Source organism: Drosophila eugracilis, unplaced genomic scaffold, assembly GCF_018153835.1.
Source record: "Drosophila eugracilis isolate 14026-0451.02 unplaced genomic scaffold, ASM1815383v1 contig_1101, whole genome shotgun sequence".
NCBI lineage: Eukaryota > Metazoa > Arthropoda > Insecta > Diptera > Drosophilidae > Drosophila > Drosophila eugracilis.
In genome coordinates, this window is record NW_024571878.1 from 641,007 (window position 1) to 667,168 (window position 26,162).

General features: G+C 37.8%; 2 protein-coding genes across 6 annotated transcripts in view; one reads left to right on the forward strand and one right to left on the reverse strand.

Annotated features, from left to right (window-relative positions):
- LOC108109355 (polypyrimidine tract-binding protein 1) overlaps nucleotides 1-11,004 on the reverse strand; it is a 133,890-nt gene extending 122,886 nt beyond the window's left edge. For 2 of the 4 annotated variants that reach the window (XM_017217819.2, XM_017217817.2), the window contains exons 1-2: nucleotides 10,858-11,004; nucleotides 9,772-9,935 (exon numbers count right to left, since the gene is read on the reverse strand). The gene's annotated coding sequence lies outside the window, so the exon portion shown is untranslated. Of the gene's footprint in view, nucleotides 1-4,624; nucleotides 5,297-9,771; nucleotides 10,048-10,857 lie in introns of those variants that run through there. The other 2 variants (XM_017217818.2, XM_041819082.1) reach the window with 2 other exon arrangements.
- A 1,304-nt stretch (nucleotides 11,005-12,308) lies between these two features.
- Nucleotides 12,309-16,310, forward strand: LOC108109356 (putative inorganic phosphate cotransporter). Of its 2 annotated transcripts, none has more exons than XM_017217823.1 (4): nucleotides 12,309-12,411; nucleotides 14,646-14,721; nucleotides 14,776-14,919; nucleotides 14,979-16,310. In XM_017217823.1, the coding sequence occupies exons 3-4, from the start codon at nucleotides 14,884-14,886 to the stop codon at nucleotides 16,284-16,286; spliced, it is 1,344 nt and encodes a 447-aa protein (XP_017073312.1). In that variant the 5' UTR covers nucleotides 12,309-12,411; nucleotides 14,646-14,721; nucleotides 14,776-14,883; the 3' UTR covers nucleotides 16,287-16,310. The 2 variants fall into 2 exon arrangements, with proteins under 2 accessions (XP_017073312.1, XP_017073311.1); XM_017217822.1 differs by having other exon boundaries at nucleotides 14,776-14,915.
- Nucleotides 16,311-26,162: the final 9,852 nt, after the last annotated feature.

A 26,162-nucleotide genomic window follows, 5' to 3' on the forward strand; every position in this document is an offset into this window, starting at 1 on the left:
AATCGGCTGAACGGCTGTCGTCCATAAGTTTATCGGACATCAACATCTGCCACACATGAACACTATATGCACATATCAAATTTTATTTTCTTCTTACTTTTATGACGCGATTTATTTTTGTTTCGGCGTCTAGAAGTGCATAACTTGGCAGCGTTCCAACCAAAAGTCAGCCCACGCCCAGCTGCTTGTGAAAACAATGCCCCATACTAAGTGGAACATTTTAGAGAAATTATAACTTAATTGGCTATATATTTATGTTCCTCCTTAATCTTTAAAGAAACAAATAGCTTTCGGTCTTCAATGAGATGGAATACTAGGATGGACATTGTCATGAAAAGCCGGGTACCTTTAGAGAAAAGTTAGAAACTATAATTTGTAACCATTATTTACCACAACTATCGAGAACCTCGGCAGGTTCTCTTACCGATTCAATAAATGACGCGGAATCTGTCTTGAACACTAGGCAAGAGGTCAAGAAAGGTGTTAATCAAATGGGAAATGGAAAGCACCAGCGCAAATTCGTTGGCATCTGACGGAAATCATTTTGTCTTAATCAGGAGTCTCTTTATAAACCTAGCATGAATTATATTTACATTTAATTTGAACGGTGAGCACCAGCGAGCCGGAAGAACTCATAAGTTTTCATTAGTGCCGAGACTTACACGGCGAATGAGCCATTAAAACGTCTTATTATTGACTTATGAACGCCTAGAGGTTCACAGAAACTTTTGCACTGTCGCTGGCAGACACCAAAATATCTGTCCTAGGGCCGCCCAGAACATGAAAAATAAATTAAATTATAAATACTATTTTTAGCCGGCAAGAGGAATTGGAATATATCTCCAAGATACACAAGGGGTCTTGTTAAACCGCTTGTTATGCATGTTCCTCCATTAATAAGGCGGTTTACACCAAAACTGCACGTATCAATTGTGGTATTAATCTACTTCGATCATATAAGAAATATTTTATATCTATTTTAATCTTCAAACTAAAATGTGTTTACTTTTTACTATACTAATCTTAAAACTAAAATAGGTCTGAAACAAATACAAAAAGTATATATTTAAAATGAATATGCAAAAATTCAAATAAATTAAACAAATTGGACTGAAAATATTTCTTTTTTAGTTGATACTAGTTTTTAGTACTCTGTTTATACTCTGTCTAGTACTCTGTTTCAAATCTATATTAATATTGGGACTATTTTTTTTTGGTGTAATGACCTGCCGAAGCACACAAGCGTATGCACAATATGTGAAAATTGAAACTATATTTGCTGTTAATAAAATACAATCGAAAATTCATTTATTTATCTATGGTACGCTGAGAAATTGTAGCGCAAATATTTGCAATTCAATTGCAACGGCAACAAAATGCGCAATACTACGACAGAAACATCAAATCGAAATAAAATGAAATAAAATATAAAAATAACTGGCAGTGCGCTGTCGGGTCTTTTGCTTTGGCTTTGCAATAAGAAATATTTTAGGAATATTTCTGACTGACAGGCAGGCAACCCAATAACATTTATATGTAGTTTTTCTAACACCAACAAATGCTTTAAATTCCTTTTGCATTTTCACTATTAACACTAGATCCGCTCTTACTGCTTGTTTGCTCTGAAGTCTAATAAACGAAAATAAAAGGGTGGTTTCCACTTTCAACTGGATGTCTCATTTCCTTACCTATTAAAACAATATTTTACGGGTCCGTTAGAACAGTGGAGAAATATTGGAGGAATATATATAGCCAAAGACACAGATTGTGTAAACTTCCGCTGCCAGCGGTAATTGGCAAACTTTTCGTAAACCGCTGACCCTGTTTATATACTTTTGTTTATTTTCGCTTGTTTTCGATTCGTATTGTTACTTCAGTCCCGTTTGTTTACACAAGCGGTGGAGTCTGTATTCTTAAAGAACCGAAACAATTGAAATGATAGAACTATTCATCTAAAACACAGACCCACTACAAAATTCAAGAATGTGATTTATTTGGCAATATAGACTAAATAGAATATATTAATATGTGAAAAAGACCATTTATTTAATATTCTTAAAGTGCCTACTTATTGTGAAATACTTCCTAAGGGTCATTCTTACGCATACTACCTCAAATGCAATATCTAACATCGCCATCGCCACCGCAACATACAAATGGATCTTTTTGCTTAATTTTCTTTACTGTTACTAAGGTAGATAAGGTAAACCCTTCAAAACACATCTTCTTGATATTGATTTGCTTATAAGCTTTAGTATTTATCAATCTCATGTGGTAGCCATATTTCTACTGCTTAAATAAATTAGGATTTCATTTAGATACTTATATTTAAATATTATTTATCTCTTTCTTATAAGACATATCCAAGTAAACTAGTATCTACCAACAGAAGGGGCATCTAGGGCCAGTTTTTGGGATGGCAACAAAATGTTAAAAAACAAAATATACGCGAAACAACGCCAGAAATCTCAATTATTCAGACCAACATGTGTTAACTGTAGCAGTGCTGCATGCCACACAATCCCTCAGATACGCGTGCTATGCCAGCGACGACAACAGCGACAAGTGGCTTCCATCGTCCAAAGCGACAGGCGGCTGTAAGTCAATTTTAAATCTTACCAGACCGAGGAATGATCTAGCCAATCTACGAAATACTCAAACCATCCAATGGCTAGCGAAAAATGTTATTTATTTGAAACAGAAATTAAATTGAAAACACAAATAAATAGTGTGGCAAATATAACCCAGAAAGAAAATCAAATATGCCAAAAACCAAAAAGAAAATGCAATGCAATGCAGAAATCAATTTGCTACAGTAAAATTGAAAAAAGGAACGGCAAATACTAAGAGTCGCACGAACATAAGTCGTAAGCAGAAATAAAAGCTTTCAAAGGCAAATCAAATAAATGCAGGAACCAAAGACTACAATAAACTTCATCATTTACCTCCAGTACTTCAGATTAAAGTCTTCATTAAAGCAGTTTATATTCATTGCACAAAATGCGAGGAAGCTAACCAAGTGTAACTAAAGTAAATTCAGGCAACATGCACATATTCACCGTCTTTGCACATATATGAATTTTGTACATATTGAGGCAACAGATTTTCACACACCGCCCATACCATAATGCAAAGAAATCAACTTAAACTTTATTTAAAAACGCTTCTCATGTAACGTTCAAAAACCTCGGAGTGCCATGGTCACCCGGAAGCTAAGCTAAATCAACGAAAAAAGCAAAGAAGTAGCAACTTCTCCCAAAGAAAGTGCAACAGAACAAGCAGCAGGAGCAAGCTAATCATAAATAGCAACAGCAGCTGAAACTGCAGCAATACTTAAAAGAGCCCAATTTCACCCAAAGAAAATAACAAGGAAAATGCTTAGCGTAGAAACAGACGGGGCAAAGGAAAGCGGCACACAGGCAACGAAGAAAACCAGGCAATCCCGAACAAAGACAAATTTTGGTCGAAAGCGCAAAGTGCAGCAACTTGCACGCACTTGGCAGTCGGGCGGGAAAGGCAGAGGAAAGTCAGCAAAAATGCAAGGCTTGGAGACTGCGAGCCCCACGCGATTCCTCTGCGAAATGCCACAGTGACGGGCAAAAACAAAAACGAAACCATTTTTCGGCACTTGTTGCCGCTGGCTTGGAAATGGATGCAGTCAGGGCCATTGAAAACTCTTTTCTACTGCCTGGCAACCTGTATTAGTAGCTTATACGAAAGAAGTAACATGTGTGTGTTGATTTTATGGCGCCTACCATTCTGCTAATTTGTATAATTAAAGTTTATGATTTTATTGATAATTACTCAGCAAGTGCTTGGCAATAGATAGAAAGGTGATTGGAAATTTGTTGGCCTACTGAAAAATGACTTATTGAGTTTTTTCTAAACATAATATAGGAACTTGCATATACTTGGGTTACATTTCTAATGACTAGCTCTAGGTGATGATATTGTCGTCACATATACAACTGCATGTTGCTTACGAGCAATTGAAACAAATTCTAAGGCACATTGCGTGATTCTGATTCAGAGCAATGGCGACCAGAACATATAAGATTTTGTGTTTTGCTTAATGTCGAAATGCACTTTGATTACAATTGCTGGGACCACATAAATGGCCTCTCCAGCTGCTTGCTATAAATACTCGATGTTGCTATGCGCCCGTTTATGTCGCACTTTATAGCTCTAATTGACTTCTTCAGATCTGCGTTATTTCTTATCCAAGCAAAGATGTGTGGCAATTGCTGAATAAATGAAGTCTCGTATGCTATATCATTGAATTTCTTGGCGCGACTTATTCCCTGTATCCCCAAACTTATTTTACATGCACACCCCAAAATGCAATTGCACTTGATCATAACTCACTAATGACTTGCTTAGACAATTGTTAGTATTCCAAAGTGCACATTATTACCAAAATGTACTGCATACAGTATGCACTGGAAATATTTTTAATAAGTGTCAAGTGAGTGCCAGAAGCTCAAGCAGCCCCTTCACTATCAAACGCGAAATTCAAGAATGGATTTATGTGACGGCTACTTAGATATTAAAGCAGCCTTAAAATAAAAGGGACATCATTTGACTTGTAGATTTATGTGACAAGATTTGCAGCTGATTTACTCACCCACTTATAGGAATCCACACATGTGGAGCCGTTCTCAGCGCTGGCGCCTTCTAATTTTGTGGTAAATGATTTCGTCTCGATTTTAACAATTTAAGTCGCGATAAACTATTTGAAATAAATATAATACGTTAGGAGCGCCATATGGGAAAGGCATCCAAAAATAAAAACAAACAAGACGAAAATTAAAACAACTAAAAATAAATACACTGATTTAGACTACGTTCTCCGGATGGTAATTTAAAAGAACACAAAATTCACGTGAACTCAAGCAAATAAACGGTTGGGGATTTAATGGATATTCACAGAAATTAATTTCTTTGGTCAGTGCACTCTAATAAATTTGCATTTGACATTCACTTAAGGTTCAGGGATTAAGACTTCTCACACCGGATGTCAACAACAACATTATATACTTCTTTGATTATTTTTCATACAAATATGCTTAAGAATATATATAACAATAAATTCTAGCGATGTGTTTGTTTGGCTGTGGCAAATTGGCCAACTTATTAGACACTGGCTCTGCACACGACACAGGCTCGCGACTTTTGCGCTGGATGTTGGTGTTGTTGGTTGGTGGTGCTAGTAGCAGCTAGTAGCAGTAGTTGTACTAGTGTCTGTAGATGTACTAGTATCAGTGGTTTTACTAGTAGAAGGAAAGCAGACGGGCGCCTGTAAGAATCGAAAGAGAACAATTCCCATATGAGACACTAGTTTCGTTTATATCAATATCTATCTGAAAAATTCTGGGGTGATGCTTTATTTACAGACATATATTGATAATGTAAGACATGATCTTGGTTAAGCTTGCAAGAAGAAAGTGGACAGTGGTAGAGATAGACAGAGAAGCCACATTTAAGGAGGTTGAAAAAGAAAGATTTGGTTGCCTCTTTGTACAATGAGTTTGGAAAATTCCCAGCACGAGATGCTGTTTTTATTTCTTCAATTTTCACGTCATAGTGTGAATATATTTATAGAATATTTTTTATTGTGAAAATGTCATTTAAAATTATTGTATTAATGTTTAGAAAACATTTCAAAATAGCATACACCCACGATAGGACAGGGCAACAGGCTACCAAAACAACAGACAGGCATGAAAAGATATGGATACAGAAATTGTGCATGAGGAAAAGGTAGGAGATGGGGCTATAAAACAGCTTTTAGGGACGGAGAGATTGTTATACACTTACACAGTGAGAATGAGCCAAAAATTAAATAAAAACTAGAACCAAAAAAACAAAAGGAATACTTTTTGGGCATGGCATTAGCAAGCGCATAAATTTCAATCAATACATATATATTTAACATGAAATATCTACATAAAGGAAAGGATGTGTTGTGCAGTTAATTTTTCGAGTAAATATTTGTATCTAAAATTGATTCGTGAGTTACATATTATGATTAAAAAATATGTAGAAACCAATGGGATTTTGGTAAAATGATAAAACATTGTATACCAACACTTTCCTAGGAGCTTAAATATTGTTCAAAATCACCTCACTCTTGACACTTCGCCTTCCACCAAACCAAAGGGGTGTGTAACCGGCAAAATATACCCCTAGTTATGCACAATCAACTATATAACCCCTTTTTGGCCTGGTAACCGAAGAAGCCGAAAAAATACTGAACAGCTGTCGTCTAACTTTCTTATCAATCAAACGCAAACAGTCTCAGACGTTCGCATACTAACACACTTTATCCGAATAAAAATCGTGTGTGGTATTTAAGTTGTCAAGCTCGCGTCTGACATATTCGAGCTATATGATAAAAAATAAAATATTACACTTGGAAATATGACCACCAATAAAAGGGTTTAATTTTGTAACACATCTTAGACCACATTATATTTTCTAGTGTATTCAATTTAAACGACACTTCTGGAAGGGATTTAGCCTTTCGACGATCCAATGAGTGACAATACGGTGAACGCCATCACACTTGATTGATGTGTCAGAAGATGGGGTCTGGAACTACGAACCAAACCATTTGCTTAACCCGAATATCAATAAATATTTTCGGTCTGGCTCACATCCCAGACCCCGATAACTCGATAATGAGGATGATGATTCGCTTGGTTATTTTCCAAACAAATTATTTACTCATTCTTTTTATTTCTCAGCATGTGCGTTGATGAGCCTTTCATCTTTTACGAGCTTTATCTAGGAAATCAATGAAAATTCCGCGTCATATATAATCTATAATGATCGTTTTGGGTCTCGTACTTCAAATCAATTGTCCGGTTCCATCAATTGGAAAAAAATATTACCTTCTCGCCAGTGTGGGTTTTTCCTATATCTTCGGGTTGCCAAATTCAAGGGCTCAAACCGGTTTTAGTTACCAGACCCAGAGACGCATTGTCAGAGAGCCAAGTTCACAGAGTGAAGTCGAAAAAATTAGCATCATTAATCATTTTGAAACGAACAATCTCCGCCTCGCCTGCCTCAGTGTGTTTGTGCTTTGAGTTACGCATGTGCTTTAGTTAATTTGTACAGCTGCGTTAATTAACCAAAGCGAAAAGGCTTTGCGCACTTGTCCCTAGATTTTTGCCTCGTCTCATGTTGCTCTTCCGACCATTAGCCATAATAATCAGACTGTAACACTGACGAGTCGAGAAGTATGAAGATCGAAGCAGCCATCGTAACGCATGAAAGCACAGAAAAACTACCAGAGAACTTAAATCTGAACTAACAAAGAGAACAAAAATATCAGAACTTTGGACTTTTTGATACCCAGCAAGAAAAATCTTTTATGGTTAATCTTTTGGTAAACTAGACATTTGGTTAATCAATACTGTTGGCCAACTTGAATTATAAAAATGTTGTAAAATAGTTGTCGGGTAACTTTGACATCACTCACTAATAAGAAACTTTCATTGATTAAATTACAATACTTAAGAGCAGTTAAGATTGAATATATGATTAAAGGCCTAATATATGCAGTTCCAGTCCAGTACACTCTCTTCAAACCCGGGGTATTCCAATCATTTGAGTGCAGATACAAACACAGACACTTAAAACACGAGAGCGAGCTCCGAAAAAATGGTGCTCAAGGTCAGGCCCGTCGAAATTTCGAAACTGGGCATTCAACTTGATAATTTATGAAACGCGTTTGGGTATAAATACGAGTAGGGAAGGGTACGTGTACAGCAACACAAGCCCAAGACCAAAAATGAAACGAAAACCGAGGGCAAACGCGCAAGCGTGGCCCCAGAACTTTACGCATGGGCGAAAGAGAGACGGCAGGCTCCCAAATTTGGAGACGCCTCTCTCAGTCAGAACGATCAAATCCATTGATCGAGATAGCTTCCAGTACGGCTTTATTCTCAGCAGAGTTTGCAAGGGGTCTGTGTGACCGTCATAAATTTCCCCTTGATGATTTGATTACTTGGCTGTTTGCTGTTTCTCGGCTGTTTTGTATATTTAAAGTAACCATCTTGTACTCGCTTCATCCCCAGCGAAGTTCTTTCAACCCAGTGACTCAGTTTGAATTGCCATACAGGTAAAACGTGTTTCAGCTTTCTGTTTTGTTTTGGTATTAATTGCTTTTTATTGCGGCACGCATTCAGCCTTGCCAGTGAAACAAATGAATTTCAATGCGGCGTGTAAATTCAGTTATCTAGAAACCACAAACGAGACTTTCGTGTTCGGCAAAAAACAAATTTTTGTAAGCCTGATAAGCGAAACTAACGAAAAAAAAACTAACTACTAAGCACACAACAAAAATGGCAGGCAAAATTCATTTCATTAAGATTTGTAGGAGTATGAAACTTACTTATTTGCATATGAGAATACAGAACCCCAACTGTCCCGTTAAAGTTAAAAATAAAGCGTCTGCAATAGACCTCTAGATGACATCACTATTCTTATTTGATCAAGGTTAAACATATGAGAACCCTAATTCTTTAAAGAACTTTTCTGTCAGTTACTTAAGCACACGCGACTTTTATCAAACTTAGAAGAATTTAAGGGAGCGCAATGGTTGGAAGAGGAGTAGAGGAGAGAGTGGGACTGACAACTGTTAATCAACAAATTGATGACTGAACGCAACACATGCGGGTGCTACATTTCATTTACTTTCGATTTTGCACAATACGGTGGAACAGCACAAATAAATGTGAATGAAGGAAAAAGGGCGGAGGGAGGACGGGAGGGAAGGAGAGACGACTGACGTTGACGACAATTGGAGACTTCCAGTAAATCCCGCACTCGTAGCCAAAGCCAGACGCTAATTTGATATTTTAATGGCTTTTTGTTTGCAAATTGCGCTCGCCTTGGCGTCGCGTCACCATGCACTTCCCCTTAACACCCTACCACCATCACTCCCCTGTCCAAACACTTTTTAAATGAGTCGTTTGTGTCTAAAATAACGGCGCTAGTTGTACGACACTGGTTATTGGATCTATGTGTATGTTCACCTTAACTTTTATTTCAAAACGAACCCGACACGCAGAGTGCTATTCGAGTGCAATTGAGTGGTTGGTATAAAACGACGGCTAGTCGAGGCTAGGACTAATTACCTGTTTACAAAATGATTGTAAACAAAATGATCAATTAAAGAAAATCCAAACATATTAAATCACAATATATGTGTATTATAAAAAATTAAACTTCCAAAATATGTCAGTTTTCACAAGTTGTACGCACTTTACGGCATACATCAGGAGCCCTCTTCCTAGTTTGCCAAGAGCAACAAGGTGAAAAGCCACCGCCACCATGTGGCAAAGTCAAAGTCAGGTGTACGATTAAGTGGCCATAACAGGAGACCCGAATAAGTTAAAAGGGGATCGCTGTTACACAAATTACTAAAATTACATTTGGATATACAGAATTCTATTCTTTTAAAACCTACTGAAACAAATATGTGTTTATGCTCCTAATCCTTGGAACAGATGGAGATTAAATCAGTATACCATAGGCATTAAAAAAGTTGAATAGATTTCGCAGTTAAAAAATATCATATATTATATTTATAGTCCTGGGCCAGCAACCGCTATAAAGACAAACTGGGATGGGGACAAAACAGCAAAAGTTTAAGACAATATGTGCAAGTGAGAAAGCGAGGTGGAGGCAAGAGTGTAGTGGTAATGGAAATAATGTATTAATATACAAAGATGGATAAAGTAATAGGTATTATTGGCGACTTACAAGTCAGTGAGAACGATGCAGTAACTTGCTCTCTTGAGTTTTTAATGTTTCCGTTTAATTTTTAATCCAATGTAAAATTTATGATTTTGGCAAAACTAAAAAATTAAGTTTGTTTTGCACACTTAGATAATTTAGACTGGTTTCTGAAACGCCTGGCAGGGGCACTGGAAAAATTAACACACACGGTTTATATTCTTGGCATATTCATTTTAAACACTCGCGGCATGCAAATTCGCGATTAAAGGATCATTATAATGATGAATATTTTTAAACTTTTTAACGTTTACGTATATATATAATTTAAAATGGAAGACAGGTGTTAAATAGAAATCCTAGAAAGCAATTAACTTAATTCTGTAATATTTAAAAATCTATTTTTTGTAACATTAACAATTCCTGATTGTACACTTCTTACTATTTTTTCACACTTTTCGTTAAAGCTTTCTACGATTTCCATATATAATTTTCTATCTCATTTGAGTTATTTTCAATTAGTTGATCACAGCTGGTATGGAACTTTCGATATGCCGCTTTAACACTCCAATTATAATTATAATAACTGTAAATGAATTAGCCAATTTGATTCACTTTGCGAGCGACCACTGTATTGCGAATAATTCTCTGCAATTGAGAGGTCGCGCAAATAACACACAAAGAAGATCCACGTGATTTTGATTTTCTTTCTGCTGGACCCACCAGCGGAATCTACCGACTTTCGGTTTATCCGCCGACCAGGTGATCGCACCACCAAGCTGGGCCACCGGATGGAAAAGCAGCAAACCGCACCGCCACGGCACAAGGAACAAAGGACTTGAAACGCTTAAACTAACGGAACGGGACCGAATCGTAGCACAAAAGGTAGTAAACGAATGTAAAATTAAAACTGGGCGAACAGCTGACACATCAATTTCCAGAGACTTAAAACGCAAATCGTACTATATCCGGCGATAATTGCGCACGTTTATTCCCACGAATTCGTCAGCTGCGCGTTTGGCGGCAAGAGCTTTGTGCACCTCCTTTTCGCTCTCATTCGTAGATGATTCGGGCAGAAAAATTGCCATTTAGCTTTCAGAGAATAGCACTCACGCGAAGGCAAATCTGTTGATCGCCGATTAATTATTTAATTCCAATTAATGTTCTGCCAGCATTTGCATTTTTATTGCATTTTAATTCAATTTCTGACTGCACTTTTTACCGCTACGATCAAATGTTTAAAAAAAATGTTTCCGATGGATCGAGTAGTAGCTAGAGGTGAGGAAAAATCGATATCGCTAGTGCAATCGATACATCGCTAACCTAGACCCTTCCTAATCGTCCGCATTGGCGCCTTAGTTGCGATGAAAATGTTTGGATACAATTTTTTAACAGAAATGTTAAAGTACATCGTTCTAACATACATGTTCATATGCTGTATATCGCCCCTGTACCTGTTAGTAAAGGGTAATATCGTAACATTTCCCGGTGGGGCAATCGATACATCGGTTAGTAACATTTTCTCTGGCGTTAGTTCTTTATTTCTATATTTACAAGATTACCGATCGTTGACTGTTAACCGCTTATTTGGCGCCCTGTTATTTTGAAATGATGTGTTCGCACTGTTAATTCTTTTCATTCAGAACAACTTAATCTAAAGATCTTAAAAGAAACATTTAATTAATAGGGTTTTATTAAGTGCTTTATATACTTACAGTGTAATTTATTTCCTAATCCCATACCTGAGATTATAAAAAACTGAAAGTTACATTGCGAGTGAAAATCTCTCTATAAATCGCGAGCTTGGGGAGTTTTTAATATCTTTCTGAAATATTGAGCCTTCCACCCAAAATCACTCTCTTCGACTTGGAATTGCAGAGATTATTTATGTATATTTATTCTCTCTTTTCGACATGTAAAGGTTTGACAATTATAAATCGATGTAAGTTCATGTGGCAAATAACCAGAATGGTATTAAAGTCTTCAATCGAACGCAAAAAATCAACGAGCTTCTTGAAAATCTATAAGTAAACATTTTCCATTTAGATAAGAAAATGGTTTACAAATAAATTGTATCTGATTTTAACCCTATATATATATATATATGTATATATGTAACGTATTAAGGAAGGTACATTCGTGTATGTATATTCGTGATCAGGATCACTAGCCAAGGTGAGCTATCCATGTCCGAAACTCTCCTATAAAGTCCATGCCTTTTGTAGTTGTTTTTAAGCTATACCTCTACTTATCGATTTTTAATTATTGTACAAATATTCCACAGTGAAATCCTTAGATAAGGTAATGGGGTTCCACATAGAGCTCTTCAGATATAGACTACGAAAATAGTCATACATATATAGTTTTATATATGTACATATCTCGCAAAAGAAACTTCTTTAGAGCCCACATACCTCTTCATGTAATCAATTTATTTTAAGTTATGGCGACGAGTTCTCTAATATTTTGGAGCAAGAACGACGAAAAGCAGCATGTGCTGCTACCTGCCGCAAAAGAACCCGAGGGCCTGCTCTTTCCATGTGCGATAGCTCTCACTCTGCCGGCACTGGCGTCGAGCAATTACAAAAGCAGCCACACGAATAGAGCGAGCGGCAATCGCCAGCGGGAGCAGTTCGGCGTTGGAGCTAAGCACCTACGATCGCACAAGTATAGAATTCAAATAGAAACAGAAACCGAAACAAAAGCGCCAACAGCACGCGGCACGCGGAAAACGGGTCGGACAACATAGCAAAACAAAACCCAATTAAAAATCGGATATTAATAGAAAAATCAAAGTACACAACAATAAAAGGGTTCGGCTAACAAGTGAATTTTCACTTATTTATAGCGAGTGCAACAATGTGGTCGGATATCGTAATATCGTGTAAATTCCCGCGAATGAGTTGTTGCATAAATATGTGTTTGATTTAAAATCAATGAAACCCGTCTGTAATATGTGAAGTGCTTGTGGATTTTATTTTGATATATTCAGAGAAAATGGGAGAAGCCGACCTAAAGAAAATGCCACCGTTTGAAGGGGGTGAAGGTTATCGGGCTTCAAGCCATTTGCTCGTTTTCAACAAAAATGCTCACAAAACATTTGCGAATGCAAATATTTGCAAAATGGGATCAAAAGAATATACAAATCTAAATTCGCTCTCGAGGACACCAAACGCATCGAGTTGGTCGTTTCTTCTCTTTTACCGGTTACACATTAGACCGATGGGAATATCGTATTTCTGTTTATCAGGCGTATCAACAAAATATTGCTTACGAAAAGACCGGTGTATTACCCAGGAAGTCGGCTTAGCCGAACACGTGTTTGTATTTTTCAAAGAAAAACTACAACGTTGTAGTTCAATGAACGTTGACTTAATAGTAGCAGTGACCTAAAAAGTATAATTTATAAATATGTTTTTCATTTGCGAACGCATTCGTATCCAAATAGAATTATATACTGTATTTTATTTTTATTTTATCACTATCACGTGGCTATGATAATAAAATTTTGTTTTTGTCAGAATATAATTAAATACATATAAATATATCTATATTCCATTCGTTGTTTTAAAATTAGAATTTGAAACCATTGTCTCTTGAATATATGCTTTTGGAAGTGTGTTCAACAGAAGCTTAATTTATATTTTTGCTGGAAGTCGACCGTACACCAAACAATGTGAATGTCGTTAAAATAACTACATATTATATTAAAAATTGTCTATGTTTAAAAGCAAAATATAGGCTATAGATATAAAGCAGAAATAAATATAACCCCATTATTTTTGTTTTCTCTGTTCAAATGTATACCACAGAATTGATGTCATCAACAGTTACTGGTCATCATTTATTAAGAGAGTTAAATAAGATTGCAAGATACACAAAAATTCATTGTACGCAGCTTAATTTTAATACACTTTAAGCAAAATATCGTGAAGAGCATCTAAAATCTTAACTCGAATATATGTGGGCGTTACATGGTACAGGCTATTCAATGTTCGACACACTTCGTGCAGGCTACCAACTATGTCACTGTTTTTATTTTAAGCGTATTATGGGTGGACGACACCACCACCCACCTCATGCAGGCAGCCAACCACCCAACATTCGATGATTGGCAAGCGTCCACACGTTGCCAACTATTAGAACAATTGAAAAAGCTTGTGGAAATGTATCTGTGTGGTACGGAAAAGTATCTTTTTAGCTGCGGTGATACAATTGTAAATGCCAAGACTTCAGTTCAGCTTTTCGTTTTTATTTGTTTATATCATTTTTTGAGTAATATCGGGTGAATTTGCACACCATCTTGAAACGAAACTCGAGTTCAGAAAGGGTGCCAGACAAGATGATCGCAGACAGAAAATATTAGAAAATAAAAAGCCCGAAAAATATCTAAAATAACAAACAAGATAATTTCATCGAGACGATATCCGTCCAAGGCGGTGAGTGCTGAGTGTGAAGTTTGCCTTCTCCCAGACAAAATGCAACCGTATCCATATCGGCAGCTCCTTTATGGTTTCAATTGGTCAAATAGCGAGCATGGTCGGAATTAAGTGCAAAGCACTCTTAAATTCGGTGGGCTTTACATTAATTTAATAATTTGTGTTCTTCCATTTAAAATTCGTGTGGAAGTAAGCTTCAACCACATAAACCGCCTGACTTTGCAAATGTATACGTATAGTTGTATACAATTTTGGCTTATTTGACTTTATTATATATATATGATTTAAATATAATGTACTAAGAAGAGTTGTTTTGATTTTCTTAGTTTGTAAGACAGTCTTATTATTATTTAGAAATCTATCCATTGGGTTGCCATTCTTCTTCCTATTGTAAATTACATTTACATTTTGTTTTATTTTGCTTTATTTGTAATATTAATGGTCTCCTTTACTACATTGCAGAGGCTGTCTATGAACCAAAAATCAACATTACTTGAAATTAAGATAATGGCTGACATGGAGGAAGTGCCTGAGAAAGGTAAAACTAAATTAAATCTTTACTATTTTACTAATCTTATTTTTATTTAAAAAGTGCCACGCTTTGGGCTGCGCCACGTGCAAGCGGGTCTTCTCTTTCTCGGACTGGCTGCCAACACAGTATTGCAGCTAAATGTAAGCGTTGCTGTGGTGGCGATGACCAATGGAACCACATCGAACGATACCGACCCGCCAGTGGGTAAGCGAAAAGGCAGAGATAAGCACCGAGCTAATATGTTTCCCTTCCAACCCTTTTAGCACTACAACTGGACTGAGGAAAAAAAGTCGTACATCCTGTCTAGCTATTACTGGGGCTGTGCTCTGGCCCAGTTCCCAGCCGGCTATCTATGCAAGCGCTTTGGATCCAAGGCTGTTCTCTTCTGGGGCACTCTGGGATCATCATTGCTCAGTGCCCTTACAACCTATGGAGTTTATGTTGCCGGTTGGAAGGCTTACTGCGCGATTCGCTTACTGCAGGGTCTTTGCCAGGTGACCTGGCCCTGCATCCACCAGCATTTAGCCAACTGGTGCCCAACGGCGGAGCGAACGCGTCTAGGAGCATTTGCCTATACGGGCTTTGATTGTGGTAATGTTTTGGCCATGTATGGAGCAGGCATGATTGCAAGTTCTTCGCTGGGATGGCCTGGCATTAGTTACTCGGCAGCCGGCTTGGGCATAGTGTGGTGCGTACTCTGGATCCTCCTCGGAGCAAATAAGGCCAGTGAGGCCAGGTTCATTCGCGAGGCGGAGAAATCGTATATTGTGCACGACATCCAGCGATCGGAAAGAAAGGAACCGAAGAAAATGGAGATTCCTTGGAAGGGCATTTTCACATCCGCCCCAGTCTATGCACTACTCTGCGCTCGATGTGCTGACAGCTGGGGACTGACCACTATGCAAACCGAATTGCCCACCTACTTGAGCGGCGTCCTGAAACTGGACATGAAAAGTAATGCTATTTACTCAGCCCTTCCCTTCCTACTCATGTGGGTAATGTGCTACGTTTACCTGATCATTGCCGATGTACTGCTTCATAAAAAGTGGATGAGCTTGACAGCGCTGAGAAAGACCTACACGAGCATAGCTCTTTGGGCTCCGGCTTCCATAATGCTGACCCTTGTGTTTGTGGGGGAAGGGCAGAAGTCCTTGGTCCTTGTCTTAGTAACTCTTAGTGTGGGCGTGAGTAGTGCAGCCACGATTGGCAGCGAGCTGAATACGATTGATTTATCACCAAACCACGCGGGTATTCTAGCTGGCCTTATGAGCAGCTTCACCAATCTGATGGCTCTACTTACGCCTCTTGTGGTGGGTCTTCTGGTAACGGACCCAAGTCAGCGGAGCCAGTGGCAGGTGGTTTTCGGTATGGCTGCAGGGGTTTTATTTGCCGGAAATGTTATTTTCTTGATTTGGGGCTCTGCCCTAACCCAGCCGTGGAACGAGTCCAAGGAATTGCGCCGTGAATTGGAGCCCGAGGAGAAGCCTTTTAAACACACCAAACTTGAAATAGGAGCTGATAGTTCTGATGGCAACGGAGTAGGTTTAAAACTTAACTGTAAGAGCCCTTGAGAAATATATTTATTTATATATATATTTATTGATGTTTATTTTGAAGTCAAATATATAGCAGGTCCCGATTTTATTCTTTTACGTTTATTAAAAGTCCAATTTTTTGTTTTCAAATCTTAAAATGCACTTCTATTGTTTATTCCAATGTCTAATTCCAACTCCTTCTTCAGTTTGAGTATACTTTAAACACATAAACACGATTTCAGTTCATTTAGAACGGTTAAAACTAGCAGTTTGATTCATATGCAAGATATGAATTTTATTAGCCAATTTCTGATCATAATTTACGAGTTTCTTAAATGCTGTTCCGGCTTGCAACAGATATACTCGTAAATTCTTCATTGTCCGGTAAAGGCAACTTTACCTTTTTCCCGACACACACCTGTGCAGCAGACGGACCCGGAGCCGATGGCCTGCATAAAGAAGACATTAAAAGATGTAACTACAACCAGGAATCGCATAAATAAATTACAACATCTGCTCACTTTCCGTTTGCGATACAAGCGCTTTGCTGCATATTTATGGGCGCATAAAATATTGTCGTTTATTTTTAATTTAATGACAAGAAATTTGTACGCCCTCCCCTCTCACTTCATCCAGGTAATGGCCTGTAGCAATTGCAATCTATCTTCCTGTTTTGCTCTCTATTTACGACAAAGCAAAACAATTACAAGAACAAGTACCACATGGACCAGGAGCGATAATCAGCAAGGGAGACAAAGCCTCAGTCCTCATCTAGAACAGCCTAGCACGCCGCAGCCGCCACTATGGTCAGCGGGCCATCTGTCAGTGGTTGGAAAAATGGCGCGGGGAGTCGGTAGTTACACAGGTACAAATTTAGATATCACTTAGCTTTAAGTAAATGATAATTTATATTGGGAAATGATTTTGTTACGGTTAATTATGAACAAACGATTTACTTTACTCAAAAGCACTTTGGATATGTTGCCCAACATAAACCTAATGTGGGGAATATAAATAAAAATATTTATTCGACACTTTTTTGTGCAGTGTATCCAGTGCTTAGTGCGCACAGGCACGTTGATAAAACATTTCGTTTCGTTACATTATATTTTATTTTATTTACAATACGCACGCAGTTTACTTTTCCCTCCATTTCGTCCACTACGGCCCTTGCATTATGTATACACCTCTTTGGCCATCAGCGAAAAGTATAATTTCGGTCATTATTTGACTACGTGCGCTAAATGAGACGCAACAGAGACACGCCCGTCCGCCACATTTGAAATAAGTGCATGAAGATTACGTTATTTATAACTCGGCGCGCTGAACCCTCAGCCCTCAATTTACCTTTCCTCACCTTTAGACATCTCTTTTAAATGTATGATTTTCACTCTTCACAACAGGCCCTTTTAGCGAAAATTAAATGTTACGCTTTAAGGATGCTAATGATGCTGGCTGAAATGCATTTTCCGCTGATTCGCTTGCTACTTGCTTACCGACCTTCCCGAATGTAACATTCTCGAGCTGCTTTAAGTGCAACGTATGGTCCTAATTAAAAAGAACTCTTAGAGGCAATTAAACGGATGAAAAAAAGTTCGAATTTACCAACTCTAAAATAAAAACAATAAATATAATACATTTAATTATGAAATGTCCCAAGAAGGACAAAAAGGAAAGAAAAAGGATTTCAATAATTTTCCTAATATTCTTTTAATAAGTCCAGTTGACTTAATAAAGACTTATTTCGTTTAGTGTAAGTACGAGTATGTATATAAAAATAAACTTTAACTTCAAGTCAAACTCGAATGCAACGCAAACCTAAAAACTTCTGTAGATCCCTACCCCAAAGGCATGTTGCACGTTAGCAACTTTTTTGGGCACCTGGTTGAGTGTCTGCCGAGCGTGGCAGCTTCTAATTAATGTGCTCTTTCCCAAAACTTCTCACAGTTGCAGCACTACAGTGTGTTCTCCAGCTGCACCTCAAATAAAAAAATGGTTGTAATATGGGGACCGCTGTGCCGACGTACAATACTCTAAGATTTTGTACAGCTTAAAATCGATTACATTACTTGGAAATTGTTGTTCGAGATAACCTAAAGAGAAGTATTCTACCAGATTTAGGATACACGTGCACATGCTCAAATGTTACGGAATTGTAATATCCATTTTTGCAAGGATAGAGAACGGAAAACGGACGCCGGGCACAAAGATTCACTCAGCTGCAACTCATTCACAGAATCGTTTTCTATATTGAGTTAAAAATGTTCATTTGCTGCATGTGCTTTAAGTGCCCAACGCCCCCATGCTCTTATTTTGTTCTGCGGCTGTTTCAGCCAGCCAAGTGTAGCAAACTTTTAAATTAAATCCCTGTAATGCTTTTTGGACAAATTGATTAAGTCAGACCAGAACATGTACTGGCGGTTTATCCCGTTCTGACTGCTGTTTGGCTTTTCAGTTCAAGTTGTCGTTGAACAAAAAAGTTGAGTGGCAATGTCCACCTTAACAACTTGTAGATTGGATCCTAATTGTTTTAAGATTTTCTTCATTGGTAAAGTGTCGTAATTAGCACACCAGGAAATTAGAAGCAAAATTTGATGTATTCAGAGTCGTGCAAAGTTGGGGCTGAAAAATGAATGAAAAAGAAGACCATCTTTCTTGTTTGACGCTTAAAGTGTTAACTGATAGAAATAGCTGAACTTTGTAGTATATCAAGTATATAATTGTAAATGTAGAATCCTTTATAATCAACCGTCGAAGCATTCTTGATTGGGTTCAATGCCTGCGATTTAGTAATGTCCGTCTGTTTGTCTCTGATCTAACGCTGAGATCTCAATAAGTTATTAATAAATAATTTAATAATTGTAAAGTCATAGGCGGTTCAAGAACATGTCTTATACAGTTATAAAAACAAACAGCACTAGAAAAACGAAATATATACATATAATGTATATAGAATATATAAAACAAAATTTCATACCACAGTAACGGGTATCTGGTAGTCGCGGCACTCGACTACAGGGTTCTTTTCTTTTTATTTCTAACAAGACGATTCATATTTTGTAGGGTGGCCAGAGAACTTGATTACCTTTTGTTGGCATAACTGAATATTTCATGTCATTCCGTTAGCATGCGGCGGCTGCCAATTGCCAGTATTGTCAATGTCACTCAAAAGCATAAAAAAAAAAAATGCAAAAGAATTAAATAAGTAAAGGAGTTGCGAGTAGGACAATGACAACTCTTTCCCAGCCTTCATGCCATGCTGAAACTCGACACATGTGATAAGGCTGAATGCCGCGATGGGGTTGTCAATTTTGTGTCCTAAGGGGTGCACGGAGCGCAGGGGTTGCTACACGGACTTAACGCACGCCAACATGAACAATGAATGTAATTCAATATGCAAATGGGCTGCAACAATTTTCTACTTTTCCATGGTTTTCCACATACATTTAGCACAGGCTATGGGTTGCATTTTCGATTGCCCCACCAGCCTTATGATTATGATAAGCTAGCCAACTTATAAACTCGAAACCTTAAGTCTTAATAAGTCTAATAAGTTTCTCGTCTGTTTTGGGAAAAATTGCATCAATTTTACATTTTCAACCTTGAAGGGTATTAGAAAACAAACTTAACGATGTATGACATTTTAATCATCAAAATTTGCAGAACTTGGCAAAAATTTGATATTATACACCTTAAATGCAAATCGACTAGGAATTAGAAAACAAGCTCAACGAGGTATGATTTTTCATATTTGGACCATTATTGGCTTAGTTATAGGAACAATACTGTCGTTTCAGGGGAAAATAAGGGTAAACCGAATTTCACATTTTTATAAGGGGTATAATCATCAAATTTAACATTTTCAACCTTAAATGCAGTTCGACTTGGAATTAGAAAACAAGCTTAACGACGTAATTTTTAAGTATGCCTCTACCAATAAAATTAATAATGTTAATGCAATAGCTTTGCTGTGTGTTTTTTTAAAGTCATAAGCTGAAGAATAACTTAAAAAGTCAATAACACTGAGCACTGAATCAGAGTACTTTTTCTGTGTGCATTATGCCTAACAAGCGTCAAACAGTCTACTGACATGGCCAAAACATGTTGCCTAGCTAGCAGCAGCCATTGAAATCGAAGGTTAGTCAAGACGACAGCCACGGATTCAACTCTGATCAAATCGGGATTGGCACAGATGCAGCTGGTTTTAGCATCGTGTCGTAATTAATTAGACTCGCAGGCATTTTATACGAACAAAGTGCAATACCGTTTCACTAATTGAACATGAACATGGCCGCCTCCATGAGGGTGATGCGCCACTTGCGGTGCTGTCATACCCACCTTGCCCACCTGCCATGCGCCTTATGTTGACCCCACGCCCAAAGTATAGTGACTCAATCAGTCGTCAATGATGACGTCCAAGTGTAGGCCGACAGTGCTCACAATCTTCACAGGGCATTCAGGTGAGTGGGTGGTACAAAAGTGGCCAGGGGTTTTGCCTTTGGACAGGCTATCTTATCGCAATCAGTGAGGAGGATATGTGCGGCTGTGGTTTCATCCCGGAGCTGCCTTTGGCAAGTGCGTCGTGTTCGAATATTGCCCCAAATTAAATAAGCACAAATCAAATATTTTACAATTTCTGCCCTGCGCTGGGGACAGGCATTGATAGCCGAGTCGATATAGAAATAAGAGCACTGAGATATAACTGTCGCCGTCTATTTTTCCCAAAACTATATTGTATTCGTTTAATATAAACATCACGATTGAGCACAAACGGATTTATGATTGATTTTTCAAAGCGGTTTTTTATGCGAAATGTGCGAAAATCTCAAATTCTTGAACGATCAATAATGTAGCTTAATTTCAAATTTAAGAAATAGACAATTTGACTGAAACAGTTTTGACTTTTGCATCGTTATTCTGTCAGTGTGCACCAGACATTCTGGGCAAACTGTTGTGGCATGTTTTATTGGGTGGGACGGAGTCTGAGCTTTCCTTTAGGCATTGACGTATGTGGTTTCGTTGTTCGGTTGCTGCTGTTGATGATGTGAATGTGGAAGTTTCTGTTCTGCTCTTCGCATTCGTCTCTGTTAATGCTGAGTACTGTCTATTCGGTGTTGTGTTGCAGATGGTGGTCTGGTTTATTATCTACAAAAAAATTTGCTGATGATGAGTTTAAAGAGATTGTGGAGACCAGAAAAGAGATGATCAAACATTAATTTTTATTGCTGACGGTTCATCATCACATCGATTGGAGGTGAAGACAAACCATGCGATGTGAAAACGAATGCATTTAGTATGTGAACTCTTTGTTTTCAGAGGAACAACCACTTTGCATATTTTTGTATTACTAACGAATCCCCAACAAATTTATTGCGTTTATCTCAAACGTATAGTAAATTATAGAAATCCTATCAAACAGCTAATTGAGGACTAGTTTTTATTGGTATTAACAAGTAATCTAAGAGTCTGTTGCGTTTATTTTTTTCAACTTATTTGAGAACTATCTTTTCAAGGGTAAGTAACAGTCTACACCTTGTTAGATTAAAGTAATCTGGTCTAGCTAATTAGCTAAGGTCCATAGCAAAATTATGACAAATTAAGAGACGCTTTGCAGCGCTGTGGGTGCTATCAAAAATTGTGCAGGTGGGAACTGTACTGCCACACAAACCCGACTCTCCACAGCAGTTCGTAATTACCGCGCACACTGCAATAACAAAAGGATGCCAAATGGCGCTGGTGGAGGCAGAAGACCAAAGCACACGACCGTGCCAAAAGGGTGACGAGACAAAAGCCGCTACCACCAGCATTATTTCCATCCCTTACCCGTGGCCGAATTCACGACCGTCGTCATCATCATCATCAGTAGGAGCGACGCTACCACGGTCGTTTGTGGCTCATTGGTTTGCGTCCAGCTTGGGTTATTTTTCATGACTGTCCCCACCCCACGTGCCCCACATAAATTAACCGAAACGTATTAATTCTTTTTTACTTCCTTCTTGCCTGCGTCCTTTTTTATATGCGTGCAAAAATTTATGCTTGAATTAAATATGATGACCAAAAAAGCAGTCGCACAAGGACACCCAGCCACCGCTAGCAACATTGTGCTTATTTACACATGTACGACACGGCGTATACGCATTGTAATGTACGACAGCCGGCCACAATTAATCTTGCCGCGTGTTTTATGTGCCGCCACCTTAAGTTCGAAGTCCTGAAAAAGAGAGCGCGGAGTTCTGAGGCCCAAGTGGACCATCATCGTGATGCTGGGCTATAATTGAAATTTCATAACCATAAACCGCCGCTGACTTGGTCATTATTTAAATATAACGACGCTTTATTGTTACCACGGTAATCGAAAGAAAATGATTGCGACTTTATAAATATAAATCAAATTAGAAGACCTCTTTGGGCGCTACCGCATATTGCACGACCATTTGTCCAACGTGTGCCCAAAACCTAGGACAGCAGATATGTGGCCCAAAAAAAGGGTGCACTAAGAATATTTAGGTAAGCAGCAGACATTTAGGGCGCTCCATTAGGAAAAATATTTATATAAGCCTGTTCTGTAGCAAAGGTGGATTGGAGAGCACCTTACTTACTTGCCTTACCTTAAACTTAAGTTTTTAAAGTAATTAAGCTATTGCTTTCTTAAATTATTATTAATTAAGACTAGAACTCCTCAATATATTGAAAGCCAAAATATATGGTTTTGGTTTTTTTGGCTTTGGTTTTTAAGCTGACCAAAATGCCAATTATATAAGACAAATGGAAACTACTTAAGGCGGAAGGTACGAGTATTGCGCGAGTTCTTGAGCCAAAACTTTCAATTTATCCCTGAGCTCATCGTCCTGCACATTAGTCTGAACCTAATATTACCTATCCGCACTGTGACCCTTCTAGCGCGTTTAAGTGATGGCCGTCATCGAATTACCCGCATTTTTGGGGCCAAATGATAAAAACAATGTAAAAACCGAAACAGGGAACAAATTTTGCCTTTTTGCACGTTGTATTTTAAGAAACCATTTAAACGAAACGATTCCAAGTCTGAACTAAACCAAAAAATTAAGACCGTAATAAATCATATTAATTGCGGTATTTCTGTATATTCAAACAGTTGTAAATGAAATGATAGTATTAATAATGTTATTATGCAAACTTGTAATTTAAGAAATGTAATCCAAAAAATAAAATGAAAAATATCTTTTGTGAATAGATTTATTTAGATTTGCACAACAAATAAATCACATTAAGTATATGTTTTTCTTATGCGCTGCTGTCTTTATTAAGTAAGGGTATCCAAATGAACAGCACAGAAGGCAGCTCAATAAAAATATGACAAATATGTATGCGGTTAGCCATCTGTCCACGGAAGGCCGGGACATGTCATTGGGTGAGCTAAACAATCGATCAAAAAAGTGAGACAAATCGTCGTGTCTTTTCGGTTGGCAGCAAACAAAAGCCAAATGTGTTCACACCTTGACAGCCTGACTAACCCTCATCTACACACAGACGACCCTCCCGAATTCCCTCAGCTATCGAGGCGGTCAAGCAAACAACGTTTCACTTTGTGTGGCACAGGCGAAAAGGCAGCAGAAAAAGGCAAATTCAATTTGAGCTGTCAAAAATCTGACCAATATTGCCTTTGAGTGTCTGTGTCCCCAGTTTTTTCTTGTGTGTATGGGTGTGTGGGCGAGGGGTATGGCCTGTGGTCGGACTTACAATAAATCGATTGAAAACGTAAATAAAATTGACAGTCAGCATTCCAGGCTTGCGACGGAGGAACTACGTATACACCTCCCAACACTGTGTTAAATACCATAACATTACCCGCCGTTTAAAGTTTCCACACTGCACACTGGTCCCAATGCCCAAAATTTTTGCAAAAACCCATTTTTTTTTTTTTAAGTTAGGAAAAAAGAAACATTTTATTCTAATAGAATATTAAACGTTGCATATAAAAATCGCAATTTCGTTGGTGAAATTGCAGCCCTGCGAATTTCTGAAGCCCTGAAAGTCAGCTGTTCGTTTATCGAAAACGTTGGCTTTTTGGCGAGCTAAATAATAGCACATTTTAATACAAGATTGCGGAGGTTCTACTTAACTGATTAACGAAAAGTAAAATGGAAAATATTAGTGGAGGTATGTTAAATTTATGTGTTTAGTTCAATATTTGTTTAAAGTGATGTGTCTGTGTGTATATGTGCTTTTGTAAAGTGCTATATTTAACAATTTTAACCTAGCATTGTTCGTGTTTCGTGGAAGAAAAAGTAGGTTTTCTTATGCCGGCTTACAAAAACTATTAACGCAGTTTTGTTCTTTGAATTTATCAACAATACGATGACATAAACCTTTTTGCTCGTTTTTGCTCCATTTTACAAAAAAACACTTTTTGTTAGACAACATAGACTTAGGTTATGCAGAAATGCTAGAGTATTGGCTGGCACATGGACGCGATACCGAAAGGCTTTTTATAATTTTGTACTCCAGAATCGCATGGGAAAATTGAAACAAACATAGAGGATCCTTTTTGAAGAAGAGGATTAGCAACTTTGTTACTTATGTTGAAGCTGGAATAAAAAAATGCTCTCGGGTAGTTTCAAGATATAAGGCCCAGAAAGAACGTTTTCTTGCGACACGTTTTTTAGCGAAATTTCAACCATCAGACTATATTAAAGAATCCAATAGTGGAGGACGGCCACGATTAAGCTATGATGAAGGGCGTTTTCGATTAAAGCATAAATTAGCTAGCGAAGTTTCAGCAGAAAATGATAATGATGTCAATCTCCTTGCTCATGCAACTGTTATCGCTGCTAAGAAAGCGTGCTTGAAGCCCGTGGAGGATGCAACAACGAATGCTGAGCCGGTACCATTAACTCCAGAAGAAGCTTTAGATTTTTTGATGGAAAATGGCTTTACAAAAAAACAGTACAGCATTAGACTGGAAAGTAAAAAGAGAAATTGTGATATTTACCCAAGCTACAGGCAAATTATAGGTGCAAAAGATAAATGCAGACCTGAAGGTCTATGTATTACAGAATCCACATCAAGGAAAGAGCACATCAAAACAAAAAACACAGCAGTTACCCAAAAGAAGTTATTGATCTCTTAACACCGCCAAATGTCGATTTCCTAAACAGTTACCCTACGATAGATAATGATGATGAAGATGACTTGGATACATTTGAATGTTTCGACAACTATTCTTTTGATTTAGATGTTGAAAATGATTAAAAATGTAATTAAATAAATTATAATTGTTCAAGATGCATTATTTAGTTTGGAAGGGGGGGGAGGAGGGGATTTGGGGGTGGCGGATATTTAGTAAAAATATGTTATATATATTCACAATTTATTGGATAGATTAGCCCAATTTTCATGGATGTTTTGTAAATTTTTGTACTAGAGTGCATTGGTTACTATGGGGCGGAAAAGAAGGCGTGGCCCGATCGACACGAAATTTTGTCCGGACCTTGCATATATAATAACTATATAGTGTGCCAAGTTTCAAGTCTGTAGCTTCATTTTTCTAGTTTATGCAAAAATTTTGGGCATTGGGACCAGTGTGCACTGGAGAAAAATAATTCAATTTAAAAAACAGTTTTTATATTGAGAAACCAATAAGCAATGTTCTCACTCACATCAAAGCAATCGTTAACGAAATTCTAATTAAATCCTCCTAATCATATTCTAGATTTTATAGAGTGCGCAGTGCAGTGTACGCGGTACGCCAATGCATTCTCTTGTGGGAAGGCGGCCTTTGTAAACCATCGAATTAATTTGACATTTGCTTTGTCACTGTCAGCACAACGCCTAGATTTGAAGACCCCAGGTTAAGGGCTCATTTCGGGGTTAAGGGTTCTTCAAGTCAATGGCCCTGACCCAACTACAATTGAAGATGATACATGTCCCGTC

Bases quoted from the DNA above. Each gene is read 5' to 3' on its own strand.
- LOC108109356 (XM_017217822.1), top strand. From the start codon at position 14,655: ATGAACCAAAAATCAACATTACTTGAAATTAAGATAATGGCTGACATG. The intron at 14,722-14,775 runs GTAAAACTAAAT...TTATTTAAAAAG, and splicing joins GGAGGAAGTGCCTGAGAAAG to TGCCACGCTTTGGGCTGCGC. The intron at 14,916-14,978 runs GTGGGTAAGCGA...CAACCCTTTTAG, and splicing joins CGAACGATACCGACCCGCCA to CACTACAACTGGACTGAGGA.